A 22,823-nucleotide genomic window follows, 5' to 3' on the forward strand; every position below is an offset into this window, starting at 1 on the left:
TCCCCTACACATGCACTCATGCATCTTCATGCTCATTGTGTTTGGTGGAAGTCTGTGCATGAAGTTATTAATTTTATTTGCTTCCAGATTCAATGATTCAAAAGCCCTGGAAATGCTCAAGCTGTCACTCCAAGTTTCAAATCCATTTTAGAGACGTGGGCTATGAGAAGCTGATGGCTCAGAAAGGTTCTGAGCCTTTGCTTCCAAGCTCAGCACCTGGAATGACCTACAGACAGAGCTGGCTTTGGGTCTCTGAGAAACCTGCTGCGTCTCCAAACGACTTGTTGCACTAGGCGGCCAACACCAAGTCTTCCACGTGGGAGGTTTTATTATGTTTTACAACCATGAAAACATAGGAAGGTGGCTGTCACAGCAAACATTTTGGATAGACGAATCGGCCGAGCTCCCCAAACCCCACCTTCACAGCCTCTTCCACATGTCTCTCAGAGATTGTTCCTTGCGTCCTTCACTTGCAAATTCAAGGATGTTGGAAGTAGACATTTAAAGTAGCAGGAACACCATCAGTGAAACAGAAGCAGAAGGACGATGACTTTGAGAAACAACTGATGAAAAATACACTACAGAAACCATTTCTATTGTGTTAGGATGTCAGGGTGGCAGATGTGCCCAGGGCTTAGCGTCCATCCTCCCAGGACACTGGTCATACGGGGCCTTCGGTGATCCCCTCCAGAGGCAAGCTGGGTGCGCTGTCGGCTGTGGGCCTCTCCTCTTTCTTCAGCGAGGCCGGGACTCGCAGACTAACGTAGGGTTTATGGCAAGCTGTGTTGGCCAGAGGAGGATAGTGCTGTCTGTAGCAAATGTATGCAAAAATGAGGCCGATGACTCCACCCACAAAGGAATCTAGGCAGGAAACAGCAGAGCAGGAAAAATGGGTTACCATTTGTCCAAATGTGGCCAGTTATATTTTCCAGAAAGCACTTTTCCTTCCTGTTCTAGGACCTGGTTTGCTTACAGGACCCCCTGAAAGACTAAAGGAAAGAAACCGCAGTGGCCTCTGTAAACTGCCAGCATTTCTGGTACTTACATATTAAAAAATGAGTACTTGATTCTTTCTTCCCTGTTTTTTGTTTTGTTGTTGTTGTTGTTGTGGTTTTTGACAGAATCTTGCTCTGTTGCCCAGGCTGAAGTGCAGTGGTGCAATCTCGCCTCACTGCAGCCTCTGCTTCCTTGATTCAAGTGATTCTCCTGCCTCAGTCTCCCAAGTAGCTGGGATTACAGGCACACGCCACCACTCTCAGCTAATTTTTGTATTTTTAGTAGAGGCAGGGTTTCACCATGTTGGCCAGGCTGGTCTCGAACTCCTGACCTCAAGTGATCTGCACACCTCGGCCTCCCAAAGTGTTGGGATTACAGGCGTAAGCCTCCACACCCGGCCCTTCCCTGTATTTCTTTAATTCACACCTGAGCATTGCATAAACTCAGATTTGTATTCCTGATTTTTGAAATCAATTCTAAATTCTGGAAGAAGAATTCAAGCCATCTCTGTAGGATCTAAATATCTTGGGAGCTGTAATTTTTTTTCTTTAGTAAGTTCCCACCAGAGTCCTGTAGTATTGCTGGTGTGCTGCAGAAAAGCCAGCGGGTGCCAGGGTCTCTGCCTCGTGGTAAGTGGTTTCCCAGGGATGAAATGAACCTTCTGAGTCACAAACAAAGTGAATAAAACATTTTAAGATATGCCTGTGTTGGCAAACTCAGCAGATCTCTGGCGGGAAGGGCTCAATTCTCTAAGACCTACAGATCTTACCAGCTGGGAGGCAAGAGGGGAGCAGGTGAGGCAGGGGGGTGCATCTGCAGGGAATATCAGCCCTCCGCCCCAGGGCAGCCCCTTGCCAAAGAGAACACTCAGGTAGTTCTCAATAGAGACCTCATAAAAGCAGCTCACATAAACAACCCTCGCTTAGTATCTGTGTGTGTGTTCACTTTAACTGTCTATGGGTTATTATTGCTGAAAAGATTCTAGTCCAATGGAAAATCTCCCCTAACAAAAAAATTTGGAACTCTTGTTGAACCATACAGACTTCTCACAGGCAGGCAGGATCAGCCCCATTTGCCCCAAAAGAATTGGGCTTGAACTCGTGGAGTCCTGATCCTGCAGTTGCACTGGTCCATGGTGCTGTGTCCACACCCTGGCAGGTTCATTCCAGGCTTGATAACCACATGACTCTCTGAGGTCCCAGCCTTCAGGATGCTGCAGGCCCACGGGCTGAAGGATGTGTCCACCTGCATTCAGGTAGGGGGCAATGGTTTTCCTGAAGGATCAGTGCTCAGGATGGCAAGTTTCCCAATGCTTCCCAGTAAGCAACACACTATATAAAGACTTCAGTTTAAGTCACAAACTAATGTCCCTGCATCTCCTGTAGGTGACATTTTGAGTGGTTGTTAAAGAAATGTATCTTTCAAGAAAACAAGCAGCTCAATGCTTAGAAACGTGCATTGCACCTATCAGTCTTTTTGTGATCCTGTTATAGGTATCCTGGTTCTATCTAGATCTAACAGGATAATTTTTGAGGACAGGGACAATATTTTCATATTTCAGTATCTTTCATAGAATTGCTTTTACTTTCAGTTTCTATGAAGATAATAGTAAAACATGAAAAGTTCTATAATGAATAGCTTTATCTTCTTTAAAACAGATTTAGTAATTTCATGCATGTAATTTTATTAATCCACAATAGAAAAGCAGGAAAAGAAGTATAAATAAAAGAAAAGCTCTTTTATTTTAGACATGTCCGTGATGGCGGCATAAGCTTTCAGTGCATGTAGACCAGGGGCCCCCTATGCTGCTCTGGAACTGGACTTGGGACACAGCAGCTGGTGATGTTCTCTCAAGAGCAAATAGGCGCAGCCCATTCTCCTGCTTGGCTGACTCCTTCCCACTGCTGTAATAGAACAGCCAAGCCCCTGTGTCATTCAAGGCTGCATCCCTGGCCCTGCCAACCATCCCAGCCATTTCCCCTTCACTCATCCTACCGAAGCCATGGTCTTCCCTTTAGTTCCTCAAATATATGTGCTGCTTCTCCTCTTGGGGCTCCACATGTGCTGTTCCGATCCTGGATTCCCAAGAATCCTTTCTCCTTATGCCTTCCCCTAATCAATTTCTATTCATATTTCGGGGCTCAGTATCATTTCTATTCATATTTCAGAGCTCAATGTCATTTCTATTCATATTTCAGAGCTCAATATCATTGTGCAACATAGCCTCATCTGACCTCCAGACTAGACCAAGTCTCCCAGTTACACATGTTAATAGCCCCTCTCCACTCCCTGTGCAATCAGAGTGGTGAACAATGACAAATTGTGCGATTGTTTAATGTTTAATGCTGGACTCAGAACTCTATTAGGGTTGGCTGTTGATTTCTTCAACACCTTGGCCAACACCTTGCTCACAGCATAATTATGTTTGTTGAGGGAAATGGATACATAGTAACTCAGGGTTAGATTGGGTTGCTGTCCTGGGTGTTTTTGGTTATGCCCCTTTCCCATTCTGGTCCTCTTGATGACCTCATCAGTAACATATTAGCAAGGAACCACAAGTACAAGGTGGCTAAGAGGCCTTGTTATATAAGTGTTCCAGGAATTTGATCCTGAGTCAGCCTACTGAGGCCATACATTGAGATTATTTGGAGACTCTACCAAGGTGCATTTAGAAAATAGGTCATATCCCCTAGCACTTTGTGAGATCAAGGAGGGCAAATTGCCTGAGCTCAGGAGTTTGAGACCAGCCTGGGGAACATGGTGAAACCATGTCTCTACTAAAAATACAAAAAAAATAAATAGCCAGGTGTGTTGGCACGTGCCTTAATCTCAGCTACTCTGGAGGCTGAGGCAGGAGAATTGCTTGAACCCGGGAGGTGGAGGTTGCAGCGAGCCAAGATTGTACCACTGCGCTCCAGCCCAGGCAACAGAGCAAGTCTCCATCTCTTAAAAAAAAAAAAAAAAGAAAAGAAAAAAATAGGTCATATCCTCTCTTTGGTTCAGATAAAATATCAGTTAGAAACAAAAGTCATTCTAACTAGTCAAAGGGAGAGACCAAATAATTGTCACTGCTTTCTCCCCATGAGTTCAAACTTCAACAACTGATGAACACAGTGTGACTGAGCAGTAGCTGTCTGGCAGAAAGGCAAAGAATACATATTCTTGTCTGCTCAAACTTGGTGAGCAGCCATCAGGGAAGGGGGGGATTGGAGGACAGCAGGGAAAGCAAGAGGCATTCCCAAGAATGAAGAAGAAAAGGAGGCAGCAGATCCATTCCCAAGAGAAGACCTGTTGGCCATTTGGAGGCTCCTGGGGCTGTGGTAAGGTAACCACCACTTATCCTCACCCCCGATCCAAGAATCTTTCATGCTGAGAAGTCCTAAGGCTAAGACATTGCAGCCCCTACCAGGGCAAGTTGCTTTGCCTCTCTGAGTTTCCTTATCTCTCACATGTGGATCTCAGTATCCGCCTCATTAAGTTGTGATGATAATTTAATAATATATTACCTTCTAATGATTATTTCATGGAGCATGCCAAAATAGGACATAAAAATAGTATCCATCCTTGTTATCCTTTTGCCATTCCTCTCACATTCCACTCCAGAGCTGCTGGAGGCTTTCTCATTCTGCTCCATCCTTCTCCTCATACAGCAACTCAGCGGCTTACAGATCTCACCTCTCTGGCATGGCTACATTTTCATAGCATTGTAAATAAACTTCTAAGGAACTTAAAAACACATTTGTCACCCTAGAAATCGTAAAGCAATATGTACCATGAATTCTGGAGCAGGGCCACACGGTGTAATTAACATGATTAAATGAAGTTGCTTAAATGAAGAATCTCTTCACTAGCTTATGGCCACCAGCCTATAAAATGTGTCAGGCCTTTTTCTAGTTCAAGGTCTTAGAGTTGCACTATTGTTTTGTTTTTCCTCTAACCCCAGGAAACAGTCCCATGAGGTATTTCTATTAGCATCTAAAATGATCCACAACATCTGCAGTTGAGCCATTAACTAAACAGACCAAAGAGCAAAACCTACAAATAACACCATTCAACATTCTATTTTCTGAAGCAGCATTTCATTAGGTGGATCATTGACCAAAAGACATCAAACCATTCCAAGAATGTTTCCCAGATTTACTGACATAGCAGCATGCATGGAAATGACAATTCCTGCCAATTCTTTTTCCCATTTAATGGAATGAGTGAAAAGTGATATCACAGGTGTATATGGGAGTTATTAGAAGTAACAAGGGCAATGAAAGGTCTATCCAAGCTGCTTCTCAGCAAACTCATTTTGGGGCTCTGTTTATTACAAAGGTGGCGAACAAGATCCAAACAATAACTTACTTTATGAAGGAGCTTGTCATCAATTGCCTCAAGTGGGCTATTGCTATTTTGATAAAATCACATTTGTATCCTCTTGATAGACAGGCAAGCAGGGGACAAGAAAGCCCTTATTGGGGGAAAAACACTTGGGATTAACTTCACCCCAAATCAACTGGAAGTCTCAAAAGGGAAATAAATGGATCTCAGTGTCTTTGGAATACAAAATACTTCGTGTCCTTATATAGCACTGATGCCATTCATTCATACACATGCGCTGCATATGTATCAGGGGTCGGGCATGATTGCCAAGCCTAGGACACAGGCTGAATGAATGGGACAAGTCCCTGCTGTCCCAGAGTTTCCAGCAAAGGGGCAAGACAGACACTAAACAATGACAGCCATATCAGCAATTTGCAGCTATGATAAGCACCATGAAGGAAACGTGTGAGAGTCTGTGAGCTCACCCAGCACAGAGACCTGGGCTATTCTGGAGCAGAGGTTTTGCTGAGGACATGACCCTCAGGCTAAGACCTGAAGGATGAGCAAGAGTTAACCGGGAGAAGTTGAGGAGTAAAGGAAAGGAGGGCACTGGTGGTTTTCCAGGTGGAAAGAAGGGTATGTGTGAAGGTGCTGATGACAAAGGAGGCTTGGTAAATCTGAGAAACTGAAGACCGACCCATCTTTTAAGAGAGGGGTAGTGTCTTTGTAAGACTACAGGACACAAGTTGACCAGTCATCTGACGTGGGCTGGAGCAGAATGTTTTCCATGTCCCTTTGTGGTTCTGTAGTGCCCTCAGCATGGACCAGGGGCCCTGCTGTCTCTCTGGGCTGCCATCTATGCACTCTGTGGTTTCACACCTACCACCAGTGGGGTTTCCTGTTTCTGAATCTATCTCCCTGACTACATGTCATTATCTAGGACTCTGGGATGTTTCATTTCTATTTATTTCCCAGAGCTCAGCAGACTTTTATGCAGTAAATGGGGAACTGACATGAGCTGAACAACATCTACAAGAGGCACTAAAGAACCAACATCACCAGCCACAAAGGGCCACACATTGTATGGTTCTATTTATGTGCAATGTGCAGAATAGGCAAACCCATAGAGATAAAAGTAGATCAGTGGTTGCCAGGGCCTGGGGCACAGAGGAATGAGAAATGATTGCTGAGAGATAAGGGTTTCTTTGGAGTGATGAAAATGTTCTAGAATTAGATAGTGGTAATGGTTGCACAACTCTGGATATATAAAAATGTTTCTATACTTTAAAGGGAGAATTTTATAGTTGAGAATTATTAAGAAAGCTGTTCTTTAAAAAGAGAGGAGAGAATTGGCACCAGATCAGCCAGATAAGCTCCAATGGTAGTGGAAAGAGTGACTTTCAATCAGGCAGCTTGGATTTGAATCCTTACCTATAACATTGGCAAAACCCTGCCCCCTTGTCATAAGGTCAAATGACAGGAAGGACCTTATGAGTTCTGCCATACTGAGGTGCCAGGCTGCCCTCATCTGTTGTGGTACAAACAAGCAGAAAGGCTTCTGAAGATGTGCTGTCAGGTCCTCCAGAAGATCATCCCTTCTGTCACCATGGCAGCCTCCAACATCACTAAGCTGGCTTGACTTGGGACCTTGTATGCCTTGGGCTCCATGACCCAAGGTACTGGGGCAAAAGTCAGCTCTGGCAAACTCAACAACTGCATGTGATTTTTTTGTTGTTGTTCTTTTTATTCTTTCCAGTGATTCTGCTACTTGTGAAGCTTCATGTTTCTGTGACTTTGAGTTTCTATAAAAGAGCTTACCTAGCAGGAAGGATGCACAATAGACCTGGTACAGTATAAGCTGAGAGGACAGCAGCTGTGTCCATCTTACTCAGTACTGATCCAGTGGAGAACACGCCTGGTACACAGACACAATGACAAGAAGAAAGGAAAGAAAGAAGGAAGGAAGGAAGGAAGGAAGGAAGGAAGGAAGGAAGGAAGGAAGGAAGAGAGGAAGGGAGGGAGGGAGGGATTATTTACAGTGTAACCTTTTGTTTATTTTTAAAAGGAAAGAACTTGTAGAGAATAAGTTAATAGTAAAACCAGCCCAAAGAAAAAATGATACTAGTAAGAAAGGAACATGATTTAGTCAAAATCATTTATTTATTCAGCACATATGTATTGAAGACTGTTATAAATTTAATTGTGTCCTTTTGAAAGATATGCTGAAGTCCTAGTCCCTAGGACCTCAGAATGTGACCTTATTTGGAAATAGGATTTTACAGGAGTAATCAAGTTAAAATAAGATAATCAGGGGGGGCCCTAATGCAATATGACTGGTGTCCTTATAAAGAGCGGAAATTTGGACACAGAGACAGACACCCGAAGAGGGAAGCTGATGTGAGGACACACAGAGGAAACACCATGGGAAGAGAGAGGCAGAGATTGGAATTACGCTGCCATCAGCGAAGGCACATCTGGGGCTACTAGAAGCTGGAAGAGGCAGAGAAGGATCTTCCCCTTACTGATTTCAGAGAGAGGGTGGCTTTGCCAACACTTTGATTTCAGACTTCCAGCCTCCAGAATGGTGAGACAATATCTTTCCGTTGTTCTAAGCCACCCAGTTTTTGGTACTTTGCTACGGCAGCCTTAGGACCCTGACACAAGTACCTACTATGTGCCATGCCAACAACAGAGACCTAAATCCCTGATCACATGGATATTATATTCTAGTGCAGAGGCCAGCAAACTAAGTGAACACATTCCTTTACATATTGTCTATAGCCACTTCTGTGCACTACAGCCAAACTGAGTAGTTGCAACAAAGATCTCGTGGCCACATACGGCCTAAGATATTGATATCTGACCCTTTACAAAGTTTGCCAACCCCTGTTCTAGTGGTTAGAGACAGATAATAATCAATACATAATAAATGACATTTGTCAGAAGGTGGTAAATGCGCAAGGGGAGAGGGACACGGCATGTGGGGAATGGGCTGCAATTCAAGTGGAGTGGGCATCACAAGAGTGAGAAGGTGACACTTGAGCCCAGTTTAGGAGGGAGAAGAGAACAAGCCATGTCCACATCTGAAAGAGCATTCCAGGCACAAGGGGGAGCCTGTGGAAAGGCTCTGAGGTGGGATGGGATGGGCCGGTTCAAGGAGCAGCAAGAAGCTCAAGCGATGAAATCATGTGAACGAGGAGGACAAGTAGCTTGAACATGGAATCAAAGAGGTATGGAGGGAGCAGATCTTGTGGACCATGGAAGGACACAGGCTGTGATGCTGAGTGAAATGAGAATCACTGGAGGATTTTTGCAAGAGTGACATGTGCTAACACAGGCTCTAAAGGCACATTCCAAATGCAGTTGAGGGCCAAAAAAGGAAGGAGGGAGCCAGGCTGAGAGGCTTCTGCAATGATTCAGGCAACAAGTGATGATCACTAGACCAGAGTGGGAAGGAAAAGTTGGAGTCTATAAATATGCTGAGCAGGAGGAACCACAGAACATCAAAGAAAGCTGAGAAGAGACAGGTTCCCTTGAGTAAAACAAAGGAAGGATGCCAGTGAGACTTGGCAGCAATCAACGTCCATCTTCCCTGGGAATTATGTCACGGGGAAACACCAGGGCTATCCTGGAGGCAGGAAGAGGGCAGAAGTCCTGACTGAGAATGCCTCTCTTGAGGCTGAAAGCAGGCTACGCAGTGGACTTTGACCGGAGGGAGGGGTGAGCCAGGGGCTGAGGCTTCTTATGCTCTCCTGGGCACCAACACAGAGGTGGGTGGACTTAGATGGGCAGTCAAGGCTCAGAGGTTCCCAGACAGAGGTGGGGGTTGGCAGCTGATGGTAAATATGACTGTGGGCCCTGCCACACAGAGCAGCCGATTGTGGAGGGAAAATGAGGTGAGATCAATTCACTTGGGCTGAGGATATTAGAGGGAGAATCTCAGTGTTTTTATTCTACCCAGGGCTGGCAGCTTTTTGGCAGGAACAATCATATTGTTCCAAGGGATCTTTTTCAAGTCACTTCATTTAGAAAATCTACGGATTGCTTCTGACAGCACAAGGGAGGCCTGGTTAACAGTGTGTGTCCCTCAGCCGTGGGTGTGTGTGTGTGTGTGTGTGTGTGTGTGTAAGAGACAGAAGCAGACAGATGGAGACAGAGACAGAGGGGAGGGAAGGGGAAGGTGTTACTCAGCGTAAGGCTTGCGTGACATAGCTGGATTTACACCCCTCCCTGTTTATCTTTAAGAAATGAGACCCCTGTGGTAAAAAGTTCCCTTTGTAACTGGACTACCTGAAACTGGTTAAAACCAAGATAGCTGACAGAACAACTTCAAGAAGACCTCAGCCTTCATTATAATCTAATTTCCATGCTAAATGACACTCTCACTAGCACCATGACAGTTGACAATTGCCATGACAACAATTGGAAGAAGCCATAAAAGGAAGGCAGCACTCTGGTTCCCAGGAGTTCACCATCCATTTCCAGAAAAAGAGCCGATTATTCCTCCCCTAGATTTTACTACCTGACCTCTTCATTAGAGAAACCCTATATTTTAATCCCTTCACCGCTCACTAGCTGAGAAGTTCATCTGAGAGCTGTGTTCCCACTTCTTCATTCTTTCTTTTTTTTCTGTTTTTTGAGAGAGTCTCGCTCTGTCTCCCAGGCTGGAGTGCAGTGGCATGATCTCGGCTAGCTGCAAGCTCTGCCTCCCAGGTTCACACCATTATCCTGCCTCAGCCTCCCGAGTAGCTGGGACTACAGGCGCCTGCCACCAAGTCTGGATAAATTTTTTGTATTTTTTTTAGTAGAGACGGGGTTTCACCATGTTAACCAGGATGGTCTCGATCTCCTGACCTTGTGATCCGCCCACCTTGGCCTCCCAAAGTGCTGGGATTACAGGCGTGAGCCACCGAGCCCAGCCCCCACTTCTCCATTCTTTGGCCATGGAATAAAGGGTACTCTGCTTGATGCTCACTTTTGATTTCATGTAATGGCTCTGTCACACTGAACAGGGAAGGATCCCATCCTTTGGGGCTACTGGGTTTATCAGTAACAAAAGGAAGAACTCAAGAGAGTCCTATGAGTTGTAGAATGCCATCAGGCTTTGAAGCAAGGGTTTCTCCAAAGGGAATAGCTTCTGCCTGGGCTTCTTTAGGCCAGAAGTATTTTGTGGCACATGAAATAGTCCAGCACAATATCCAACTACCAAAACACCTGCATTTGCAGGGTCAGTAATCTCCTGAAGCTTGGTAACTACATTTAGTTCATTTCAAATCACAGACCCTTCACAGCCCAGTCTGGGAAAGCAGGCGAAGGCAATAATGGCCATCTTGAAAACTTCAGCCCAGTTAGACAACTGCGTCTGTGACTGACCGAGACGCTTTCCAACCTTAGTCTGGGTGGGAACAAATGACTGTGTCATTCTTTGAGACCTGTTTCCCTAGATTACATCCAGAGGGGGATGTTCTTTCTTATAATGAAACACCACGCAGGCATCCAGGGCTGCTTAAAATGACCTATGGTTAGAGAAACAAATGTTTAAAATGTTACCTCCAAACCTGAAGTCACATGGGGAGAGGCTAGTTTCAGGTGCAGGGACTTGAGGGGTCAGGGGAGCTCATTATTAAGTCCAGTGATGGAGCAAACACCACATTCCTGCCACTAGTAGTTGTAACCCTCCATCGACAAGAAGTCATAATCACGTAAGAGCGTGAATAGAGGCAGGAGTCAGTTTAATGACATGCTCTGCTCTTTCTCTGCATTTATTTTCTCTAGTATGGGGACTCCACAAGTTTGAGCGCTGATAAACACTTTGTTAATCACAAAGATGAGCCTGTTTGAGAGGGCACTGGGCTTTGTAGTTAGCATCATCTGTGAAACTCTCCAGCTTCCAGTTGACCTGCAAGCCAGAATGTCACAAGGACACAGGGCACATCAGCCACACAGAGATTTAGGATTGATCCAGCTGGTTTTGTGTCTGGAGAAGTTCTGCTAAATGTTTCATGTCTCCTTCCTTATGCCATGGCCTGTGCCTCTGTATTTTCCTCACTTAATAAAACAATAGATTTGTATATTTGGAGTGGGCTGGGGAGGCAGAAAAGACCAGGGAGTGTCAATAACAGAAAATAACCATGATAATGGAGAGAGAGAGTCATTGGAGATTATGGACTATTTATTGGATATGAATGTGTAATCGAGTAATTGGATGTATTTCCACATTAGGCACAGTGGCTTAAATCAAAATTAAAATGGAGTCATAAAATCTCACAACATGAATGCTGTTAACTAAAGTCTATAATGAGGAGGACTTGAGTTTTGCTGATGCTAATGGGACTCCATGTGAATTCTCACCATGATGGATGGCCCCCACCCACAGTCACTGGGCAGCTCAGTTCACCAAAGGAAAACAAGTTATTTATCTTAATCAGGCATCCTTCCTCAAACATCCACCTACACTGCAGTTGAAGACCTCACTCTGTATCCCTCCTCCCAGTGGGAAACCTTTGAGGTCTCCTTGATTTCTCCCTTAATAATTGAGTGTTGAATGAACAAAACTTCCCACTCCAGAACACTGATGCTTCTTAACATGTAACAGGGAAAAGAAATATGGAGCTGGGGTATGATGTAGAACAGGGGTTCTCAACCTGGGCAGTATTGACATTTGGGGCTGGATAACTCTTTGTTAGTGGACGAGGGGTCTTGTGATTGTAGGACATTTAGCAGCATCCCTAGTCTCTAACCCTCCACCCATTGGATGGCAGTAGCACCTACCCCTCAAAGTTGTGACAACCAAGAAGATGTCTACAGACATTGCTAAATGTCCCCTGAGAGATTGAAAACAACTGGTGTGGACAGTGGCAGATAGCCTCATGAAGGGGAACTCAGGTAAAATGAGCCCGACTCAGAGCCCTTTAGAGCATCCAAGGGAAGTTGTGTTCTTCTCCTGGCTGACTCCAAGGGTATAAGTTGAACAGATAATGGCAGAGCTGAACTGGTCCTTGGGCTATATCAATAACCCGTACCAAGAGATGCACATTCAGTTTGGCCTGCAGAAGTCTACCATGATGCAGTTTTTGTTTGATTCCCAAATATGATTCTAACCATCACTGAACATAAATTCTCTTGCTTTGCTTTCCCAACAGCCCACGCAGGATGAATATTCTCCCTTGACTGCTCATAGTTCCTTTCTGTGCCTGTTGGGTAGTATGGTTTCAAAGCCCCAGTTGCCAACAGGCCTTGGGTACACCAGCTGCAGCATAAATTCACCATTCCCTAAAGACAAGAGCTGTGATTCCACATTCCTTTACTCTGGCCACGTTACACTACCACAGATAGGAAATGAGGAACAAAATGGGGTAGGGCCAGAGAGTGCTGAAGACAGGCTAGCCTCACATCCTAGGTTGTCAGTACTATGCAAAGGCTCTTACTGACTCCAAGACAAAGGAAAAATTGATTCAATTCTGAAACCCCCAATCATTCCCCGAATCCAAAGTGGTTGAATAAAAGTGAAAACCTGGCATTCATAGCTTACAAATAAATCATGTTCCAAAAAAAAGTCTGCCTCCAAGTCAGTTGTTTGGGAAACACAATGCATCCTTCCTTAGAAAAAATGTACTAAGCAACAATGATACCACTTTGCATGTGTGTAGTAAATTTCCATTTACAAAGAACATTTGGACCCATTATTTCATTCAATCTATGAAAAGCTCTGTGAAATATTAGGGATTGTTCCTGTGCTCAAAGAAGAAACTGGCTCACAAGGGATCAATGAGAAGCAGTCCATAAAAGGCCATTTGGCCCGTAATATTCTTCATGGGGAAATGCCCTAACCCACATAGGTGGGAAACAATTCTGTGGGAACATATTCCAATGGGGGGCTGTGCCTGTGTTTTTGTTGGCCCAGTGACTCTGTCCGTCCTTCCGTCTCATGTGGCTTCTTATCATCCAGAATTTCATCCAAGTCACTGATAAAAACAGAACAAGGGCAGGTTCAGACCTGTGACCCTCTCCTGACCTCCCCCATCAGGAGGGCCTCAGACCTTAGTAGCACTTGATGCTTGCTGCATCCACCTGTCCAAACCATGTCAGCATCTCTTTCCCTATACCCTTCATCCTCCAGCCCAAAGCTCCTGCTGGGGTCACAGAACACCCGGAGCATGAGTTCCAGGAGGATACAGGGTAGGGATGAGACCAGGAAGGAACAGGAGAAGCTGTGTAGTGCTGGAAGGAGCACAAGGTCTCCAGAGAAGATGAGGAAGGAGGGGTTGTCAGCTAGGAGTTCCCCTCAACCCTATCCCCATCCATTGCTTCATTACCACTGCAACAAACCCCCAGAAAAGGTAGGAAGAGGGCAGTCCTGCAAGGCAGCTGGCTGCAAAGACAGAGAGAGGGAGGAGGTGAACAATGCCCAGCAACAGTCGGAAAACAAGAAAGGGAGAGGAGGTTTGGGTCACAGACCTATCATGGAAGCCCATTCACCCAAAGCAGCTGGACTCAGGCACACTTTCTTTGCTTTGTTTGGTTAAAATTGACACATAGGGCGGAGCTCACCAGTGCTTCTTAGACTTCATGAGCAATGACAGGCTTGCTTATTATCCAGGAAGATTCTAGGCCACTGCTCCAGATGCACCCCTAGAGAGTCCAATTTCTAGATCAGGGCAGCCTGATCAAGGTGATCCAAGGATTGCCCTTGGGAAACTCTGCCCTAGACCCCATGCTTCCCAGAGGCCACATCTCCTGTGGACATCACCTCCGTCTCGGCTCTCTGTGTGCTCTGGCAGGTGGTGGTTGTCTTTCAGACAGACTGTGAGCTGCAGTTTGTCTGCAGAAGGACATGGCATGGTTTAGTTATATTTCAGGAACAAGCCCCTCCCTTGTTTTGTGTTCTTTTGATTTTTAACAAATATCCCAGGACTGATATATATACAGGCAAACCTCACCCCAGGCTTGCAGCTGCTGCTTGGAGCATTACTGGAATGAATCCCTGGCTGGATGTACCTTTCGGAAGAGCATCCATGGTGACAAATACGTCCTTGTAGGCTGGATTTGATAAGCAAAGGAAGCCAAAAACCACTTGGCACCAACTCTGAGGACTGAGGCAGTGATCCAGCAGGAAAATCACATTTGGGTCTCAGGCCAAGGGTGACTCTAAACCAAAGGGCCTGACATTCTGGCAGGACTCAAGCAGTCTCCTGGAGCATGAAGGAGGAAGAAGAGCTCCAATTCTTTCCCCAGGAAGGCCAGACCTCACTTGAACCAGCATATTTGCTTCAACATTGTGTCTACTCTGTCATTTCAGCCCCCTCTGGCTTCGGACAATGGGCACTTAGCTCCCCACAATTGGTGCATTTCTACACCCATCCCTGGAGGAGAGGGGCAACCACAGTGAGGACTAATCAGGCCCTGGGCAGGGACTCACCTTGCCAGTGATGCTTGTAGTCGCACATGCGGGACAGGGCAATCATCATGGCGCAGTACAAGGGCAGGATGGCAGCACAGAGCCGCCAGCTCTTTCCCCGCCCACTCTCGGTGAAGCAGTGCAGCTTGCCCGCCAAGTAGAACGTCGTGAAGCCAAGGCCCGAAAAGGCAACTGCCAAACAGAAACAGCAGGTGTTACTCTAGCAGGTGGTGAGTAGCAGGGACTCAGGGCATGCTGGGCATTCCGTCTGCTGTCTTGCACACCCCCAAGGCCAAGGCCATGTTCGCACCAAGCGCTATCTAGGCAATCTGTGCTCCTGCTAGAACCACGCTGCTATGAAAGTTTCAGCCATAAGAACAATCTTCCAGGGTTACATGTGATCAAAACCTATTTCATCCATTCATTCAATAGTTATTTCAGGAGTCTCCACTCTGTGCTAGAAAGGCACTGCACTAGATGTGGGGAATAAAAAGATGCATCAGATGCTATATCTGGAGTCAAGAGGCTCATGGTCTAGTTGAAGGACATACCATGCTAAGAGATAATTTTAATATAATGTGATAGATTCTATAAGAAACAAGTACATACAGAGCAAAGGACTGTGAGAACTGCTTAGATCTGAAGGGTATGGGAAAGTAAAGGGGCTAGGATCAGCCCCAGGTTTTTGGCTTGGGAGACTAAGTATACAATGGTGGCATTCAGTAAGATGGGACCAGCAAATGCTACAAAAGAGTGAGTTTGATGGAGAAGTCAGTGATGACAAATACCTTGTTTTCTGTCCGAAATAATGGTTATTGTTTTTTCAGAATTGCAAAGACAACTCATGGCTGTGCTAAATCCATTGTCAAAAGTGTAGAGGTCTGAGTGTAGCATATATAAGCCCCAAGCTTTACCTCCAAGCAGGTATAAAACACAGTTGGGAGCTCAGTGAGATTTAAGGTGGGAAGGGCTTAGAACAACGGTCCTCAACCCTGGCTATACAGAGTCACCTCTAATACCTGGGAAGCTTTAAAAAATACTGATAGCCAGGTTCCATTGCCAGCCATTCTGTTTGTAGTGGTCTGGAGGGAGCTGAGAGAAAGAGAGAGAGAGAGACAGAGAGAGAGAGAGAGAGAATGTGTGTGTGTGTGTGTGTGTGTGTGTGTGTGTGTGTGTGTGTACTCCCCAGATGATTCTAATGGTGGCCACAACTAACCTTAGAGGCTTTTATTGAAGGCAGGTGCTACAGTTCCCCATCCCTCTGGACACCAGTCTAATCCAAACTTTCTTCTTGATTAGAAAGTACTTCTGAGGGGGTGGAGCTCCTAGGTAACCAGCCCACACAGTGACTTGGCAAAACGAGTATTATAAATACTCTCAATGCCAACACACCAGCAACTTTAAGAGACTGCCCAAAGCCCTGAGCCACAGTCTGGGCATCATGCAGGCATTTGTGACAAATGCAGATCCTCAGGTCCAACCCACACCTACTGAGTTAGAATTTGCATTTCACAATATCCACCAGCAATCTGTGCACACTCTGCACTTGGAGAAGCCTTGGCCTAAAATACATTCATTGTCTTTATAAGAGACTTTGAAAAGTCCATCTTAAGAAAATAATATAAAATATAAGGGAAATCTAGAAGATTTTCTGCTCAAAGTTATTGATAAACATTGAACAACTGAAAGTGATCAGTACAGAAGAATAGATAAGCAAGCTGTGACATTTCCACGTAATGGACTATGATGCAATCATGAAAACCACATGATTATGTAACAATATAGACAATACTTAGGATGCATGCTAAGTGAAACAAGTAGGACCCTAAATTGTAAGTTCAAGATAATCATTACTATAGTACCAAACAGCAAACAACCTGCAGCTTTTCCAAATTATCTCTGATAAGAATGTGCCTTCTTAAAAGCGATCTCGGTTACAAACACAAGATTATACCAAAGTAGAACTTTTCTCAGCAACCAAATTAAACAAAGTTAGAGTGGCTTAAAAAATTTTTTTAATGGAATATTAAACCAGGTTTATCCTAGGTATAAAGATGCAGCAAAAGAAAGTAAATGCAAATATGAGTGGTGTGTGCATTGAAACACTTCTGCTTAATGATTAGCACTCAAACATCAGAGCTGTGCCAATATATATTAAATATTCTGCTTAAAGTAAAAATATGTGAGAAGAAACTGCATGGCCCAGCCCTGCTCCAGATACTGTGGTGGAAGGTTATTAAGTAGTTTAGGTGATGTTCCAAAGTGGCCCTATTTGGCCACCATCCTAGCAAGCACAACAACTTCTTAAATTCTATCCTCATCCACTTTGCTCTGTTCCTTCTATTCATTTACATTCTTCCTTGAGGTATTCCAGTGGGAGAGGAGGCTGGAGAGTTGGCTCCCATTGGTATTGACCCCATCCTGAGCTCTTTCAGGAGGAATAATGGACTTTATTCAAATCAGGTGGCTTAGCAAATTTATCCACCTAATTACACTAAATGCAGGAAGCACAAAAAAACTGCCCTGGGGCTTTGTATGGTTTTGGATGAAAGTCTCCAAGATCTGAATCAGAGGAGAGGCAGCCTTGGGTGTTGCCAAACTGGCATCTCTTAGGGAGGGAAACAAACAAACAAATCAATGAACATAGGGCAGCTGTTGAGCAGGAATTTTTATGTGTCCCCATAAAAAATGACTTGGAGACTTTAAGACATATGAGTCATCAGCTTAAGCAACCAATACTGCCTATAGCACCTCCAGGCACATCCAGGGCATGGAGAAGGGGAAGGGCCGTGGAAACCCTCCACTGTCGGGCAAATGGTTTGAGGTGAGATCCTCAGCCTCCGCCTGGTTTCTCTGTCTCAAGAACTCATATTTGGCCAGCACTGGCACCCCAGGCTCTAACTCATTCTTTGGAGGGTAGGTAAAATGTATTCTCTCTCACACGCTGGGAGCCAGGACCACCACTGTGACCCCTCCAAAATGTTGAAGCCTGTGCCTCTTTGAAAAAGAGGAGGCATTCCAAGCCATCTTTATAGGCTATGTGCAAGGGCCTAGATCCTGTGGGCACCCAGCAGCAGCCAGTCTTCCTGCCCACACACTATTGGGCCTTTGAATATTTTTTTTAAACTTCACTGTGCGCCCTTACTTTCCTAAGTTACACAATGAGGCTCCAATTTCATGCTAAACCTCATGCTTTCACTTTCTTACTGATATTTATACTGTTATTGAACTAACATAATATCCTTTGACAAAGGACTTTTGAGGCCATTCCCTCTGGCCCAAGGGCATGTCTGAGCTATGGGAAGCCTTGGTTCTCTGCACTCCTGTGTTTCCAGTAACTACCTGAGGAAGAATGAGACTCTACCAACCCGTACTGAATTAGTATGATTTCATAATTTTTCTGCCACTCTTCCTGGCAGCTAAGGGGTTGGGGATCAAGATGCAATCTCTCCCATGAGCCATCTCCCACCCAACTCTGAAATCCTAGGACTCTAAATCATCAAGGCTCAGATTCAAGTTCAACTGGGAGGAAAAAAAACTACAACAAAAAACCAGGAAGGCTGTCCAAGACATGTTTTCTGACTCTAGCCATAGGACATCCTACTCTCTTCTCAAAGAAAACAAGCATTTTACACACTGTGAGGAGGGGGAGGGTGCTATATAACCTTTCTTTCTAGCATGGAACAAGTTAAATGACCTGCATTCCAAGTGAGTATCTGTCCCCCACCCTACCCCCATCCTCCCTTTAAGCACAATCCTAGCTTTCTGCTTGATTAAGAACTAAAACTGAGACAATAGCATTCAAAGACTTAGGGCATTAAACATTTTTAAACATGGGGATTATAAGAAGGGACAAATGTACTCATATCCTGCTAACATTACCAACAACAGAAATATGAGTAGAAAACTCCCGAGCCAGTGGGATGAGAGGATATTTGGAGTCTACTTGTCCTGGACAAACTTGTTCATTTGCTCTCCAGAGTTGGAGACACACAGACCACCCACACACACCTTTACTACTGATGGGAAGGAAGTAGGCATAGTGACCTGTGGGAAGAGCATATGCCCCTTGCTTTCAAAGCCTTGTAGTAGGTTTTCTTTATTTGTAGCAGTTGATTGTTAATATTTATGTGTTGATCTGTCTGTGAGTAGGAAAGATGGTCTAAACTAGGAAGAAGATGAAAGATAATGGCTTTTCACCCTGTTTCTAACTCTTGTGATGCTCACTGGCTGTTATGAATGAGGGTAGATAGGCAAAGCGTTACAATAAAAGGAGCTAACATATGCGGTAACACCAGGTCCATCCCATGAACAGGGCTATCTGCCTGCGTGGTGACACTGAAAAGGAATCACTGATTCTTCTCTCCAGCAACCCAGATGAGTTCAAAACTCTTCCTTTGCAAAGAAAGGTCTAGTCATTGCACTAGCTTCGGTGCAATGTTGTAGTTTTCCCTTCAACCCCAGTTGACTCTTAAACCAAGTGGAAAATCTTTGGACCCTACTGATTGCAAGAAACACAAAACTGGCACCAAAAAAGAAAAATCTTTAAAAAACAAATGAGATAAGAATCAGGAAGACAGATCCTGCTTTTTATGTTGTATTTTTTTACTTTTGCTAATTATAATACATTTCTCCAAACAAGCTGATAATTTCTGGCACTGAAGACATGATTGTGCTCTGATGAGTCAATCTATACAAACTTTCCATTTTGGGATGTTTAGAGAGTTGGTATCACCTTCTCTGAGGGAGAAAGGCAACGTTGGGTAGTTTAATAAACCTTAGTGTGGAAGGGTGTTTTGCAGAGGATGTAAGTGCATCTCCACAAGACCATTTGAAACTAAGGATGTGGGAAACAAGCCTGCCTGGTCAATGCCTGCCCACCCTCATCAGCAGGAGGAAACTATGCCAAGCAAAGCCGGCAGAGGAGCATTCTATCAGAAGGACAGCCAGGTGATCAAAGGTTGAGTACCTCCCATGGGCCAGGCACTGTGCTGGAAGCTTTTCATTACGTTGCCTCATTTCATCCCCAGAACAACACAACGATGTAGTCATTAGGCCATTCTACGAATGAGAAATGGAGGCTCAGAAAGTACAAATCATTAACATAGGTGCGACGCAGCTCTTTAGAAACTACGAGTTCTCTTTAAATAGAGAAAAACCACAGATGTTCTTAGCATTATTGCAGTTACAGCAATGCTAACTGCCCATTTGTTTTCGTACCCCCAATTAGGGACATGCCCATCAGGGTCACTGCTGAAGCTCTAGGACTGAACACACTGCCTGACAATAGGAGGCACCCGATATGTAATGCCCAAATGAATATATAAATGGTAGAGACCATGTATTCATTTTACAAATATACCTGGACCCTATTAAGTATTCCGGCAAGAGGCCAAGGTCCTTGGGGACAGAAAGACATGAAAGGTCATGTCCTTTATCCCCTGTTTCTAGACAGGGTGATACCTGAGCTACCTGAGCCATGTGAGATTTTCATCTCATGATGGAAAGGGTTGTACAGTCTTGTTTGAAAATGAGCATTGGGGAAAAGGAAAAGGAACTCCAAAACTCCTAATTAGTCTGAAAGCAAATGTCAGACGCAGGAAATGCAAACAGAAAAAAGCAGACTATAAACTCCTTTTCTTACCTCATGTTGCATTTTCAAAGAGGATTTTGTTCTGAGAAAAAGAATCAACTCAGGCTCAATGCACAAGAAGTGCAGAGGAAGAACAGTGGTGGGAAGAAAAATAATAGCGGGAGGAAGGTGGCTGTCCTTTTGTCAACTGGCTGGAGGCACTGATCCTGGGAATAGGCAGTTACAAGGAGGGAAAGTAGCAGCAGAGGAGGATTAAGAATTTTTTTTTTTTTTTTTGAGATGGACCCTCACTCTTTACCCCAGGCTGCAGTGCAGTGATGTGATCTCAGCTCACTACAACCTCCGCCTCCCGGATTCAAGCAATTCTCCTGCCTCAGCCTACCGAGTAGCTGGGATTGCAGGTGCCCATCACCATGCCCAGCTAGTTTTTGTATTTTTGGTAGAGTTGGAGTTTCACCATGTTGGCTAGCCTGGTCTTGAACTCCTGACCTCAAGTGATCCGCCCACCTTGGCCTCCCAAAGTGCTAGGATTACAGTCTTGAGCCACCGCATCTGGTTGGGGATTAAGGATTTTTGAATGACAGAAGCTGCTTTGGCTCCACTGTCCACCCCACACTCCTTGATGAAAAATGCTTATGAAAACTCATAAATGTTACTCCTTGCACTGGAGAAAACTACTGACAGTCACAAGGATGGAAAGTGGTTTTGCATATCTGAGCATCCTAATCTACAGAAGGTCTAAATCCCCAGGATAACTTTTCCTTTGATTATATGCCACAATGATCTGAAATATAAATATAAAAATAAGCCTTCAAAAGAAACAAATTGCCTTTTTCCATAATGACATTAGAGGAGCTGATAAGAGCATGAGCGGGTTTGAAATAAAGATGATATTTTAATGAAAAATGATTTTTAGTTTACCTTCAAAGGACTTAACGGAGCATAAATTCGATGATGATATTTGAATAGTAATGCACATTTAAGAACCCACCAACAAGGAGTAGTCATTGATTTGCCCAGTGTGCTCATCTGATCATCCTCTAACTGGGGTGCATGGACTTCAGGAGAAGGCCTTAGGTTGTAATGACTGTTACTGTCTTGCTCTCTTCTAAAAGAGTAGCCTCAACTCCTCCTGCCTTTTACGAGATGTTACACAACCTGCCTCAGGGTTTTCTAGAGAAAAAGAACCCTTCTAACCTGTCACTAGCAGCCTGGCATTAGGGTCTCAGCCAGCACAGGAAGGGAATATAAATGGCCTTTGCATTAAGAAGATCTGCTACCCCTGAAATGTTTGGCTCAAATGCTGACCAATAGGGACAGTCTGTGACGGGTGCTGGCCACACGGCCCAATCAGATATTAAATATTGTATGAATGTAAAAAGGGAAGCAGTTTGACTTCAAGCTACTGTCCTGAGCTAAGCCAGGTCCTTATTTCTGTAACTCAAGAAGATTGTAGCACAACCATCTAAGAAGCCCCAAGTGACTGTACCAATGATGAGGTGGCTTTCCAAGATTTCCTCATGTTCTAGTTTTTCTTGCAATAAATTCCCTATCATCAAAGACCATTCCATGCTCATCTCACACACCACAAAGGAAGCTGACCGTAAATAGAACTAGTAGCCTCATTATTTGACATAAGCAAAGTCTATCTTTCCATTACTTAATGCCATCTGAATTTAGAAAGATATGTTTTCTGTTTATATGAGAACTGTGAATTTTTTAAAGTCAGGAAGGCCATTTTAAACCTGGGAAAGCAAATAAGTTGCATTTTTCATCTCTTGTAACTTTTGCAGACACTGCTAATTGGATCAATGAACTCTATCAAAACAAACAAACAAACAAACAAACAGCAACAACAACAAGAAAACCCAGCTTTGGGCTCAGGATCTCCCTCAAGATGGTGCCCAAGCAGTGACTTGCCCCAGACAACAAATTGAGATCCACTTGCTGACTTCTTTGAAATAATTTAATCCAAGATGGCATTGAAACAAAAATAGAACTCTTCTAGGTATTAAAAGACTTGGGTTCCAAATCAGTGTGGTGTCCCCCTCAACAATCTCATCTATTCACTCAACAGGCATAACAACATCTGCTTCAGCCAACTCTCCAAAGACTTGATACGTGTGAAAGGACTTTGTAAACAGAAATTCAACATACAAATAAAAGGTGTTATTATTAGTAAAGCTGAGGAAACAAATATCTGGAAATATTGAATACAGAATCTGGTCTCACACCCAGACATGTCTACTTCTTAGCCAAAAGAAGTTCCCCTTTTCAAATAAAAGAATACCTAATAATTCCCAAACCTAGGACTTCTGTTTCTAGCAGTGTAGCAGACTATATATTTTGTTTGAAATAATTAAATGTTAGACGAAATATTAAAACAACCTTTTAAGCATGCCGCTTTGTTGACACAGAGAAAAATTAATAAAAACAAGGTTCCCAAAAATGAATGGAGAGAAAAAACCTAGGGTGCAAGGACACAGAAAAGCCAGAGATCCACACTTGGCCCCGAGTGTCTGTGGGGAA

The 22,823-nt window shown here is 44.3% G+C and overlaps 1 protein-coding gene across 3 annotated transcripts in view; it reads right to left on the minus strand.

Moving 5' to 3' along the window:
• Positions 1-295: 295 nt before the first annotated feature.
• The window catches only part of PLPP4 (phospholipid phosphatase 4), a 146,586-nt gene continuing 124,058 nt past the window's right edge, over positions 296-22,823 (minus strand). For 2 of the 3 annotated variants that reach the window (XM_030806263.1, XM_030806259.1), the window contains 2 exons: positions 14,723-14,893; positions 296-861 (listed from right to left, as the gene is read on the minus strand). In XM_030806263.1, the coding sequence (XP_030662123.1) occupies positions 14,768-14,893 (126 nt within the window). In that variant the 3' untranslated portion in view covers positions 296-861; positions 14,723-14,767. The remainder of the gene's footprint in view (positions 862-14,722; positions 14,894-22,823) is intronic. The other variant, XM_030806270.1, reaches the window with a different exon arrangement.

Source organism: Nomascus leucogenys, chromosome 3 (genome assembly GCF_006542625.1).
Source record: "Nomascus leucogenys isolate Asia chromosome 3, Asia_NLE_v1, whole genome shotgun sequence".
NCBI lineage: Eukaryota > Metazoa > Chordata > Mammalia > Primates > Hylobatidae > Nomascus > Nomascus leucogenys.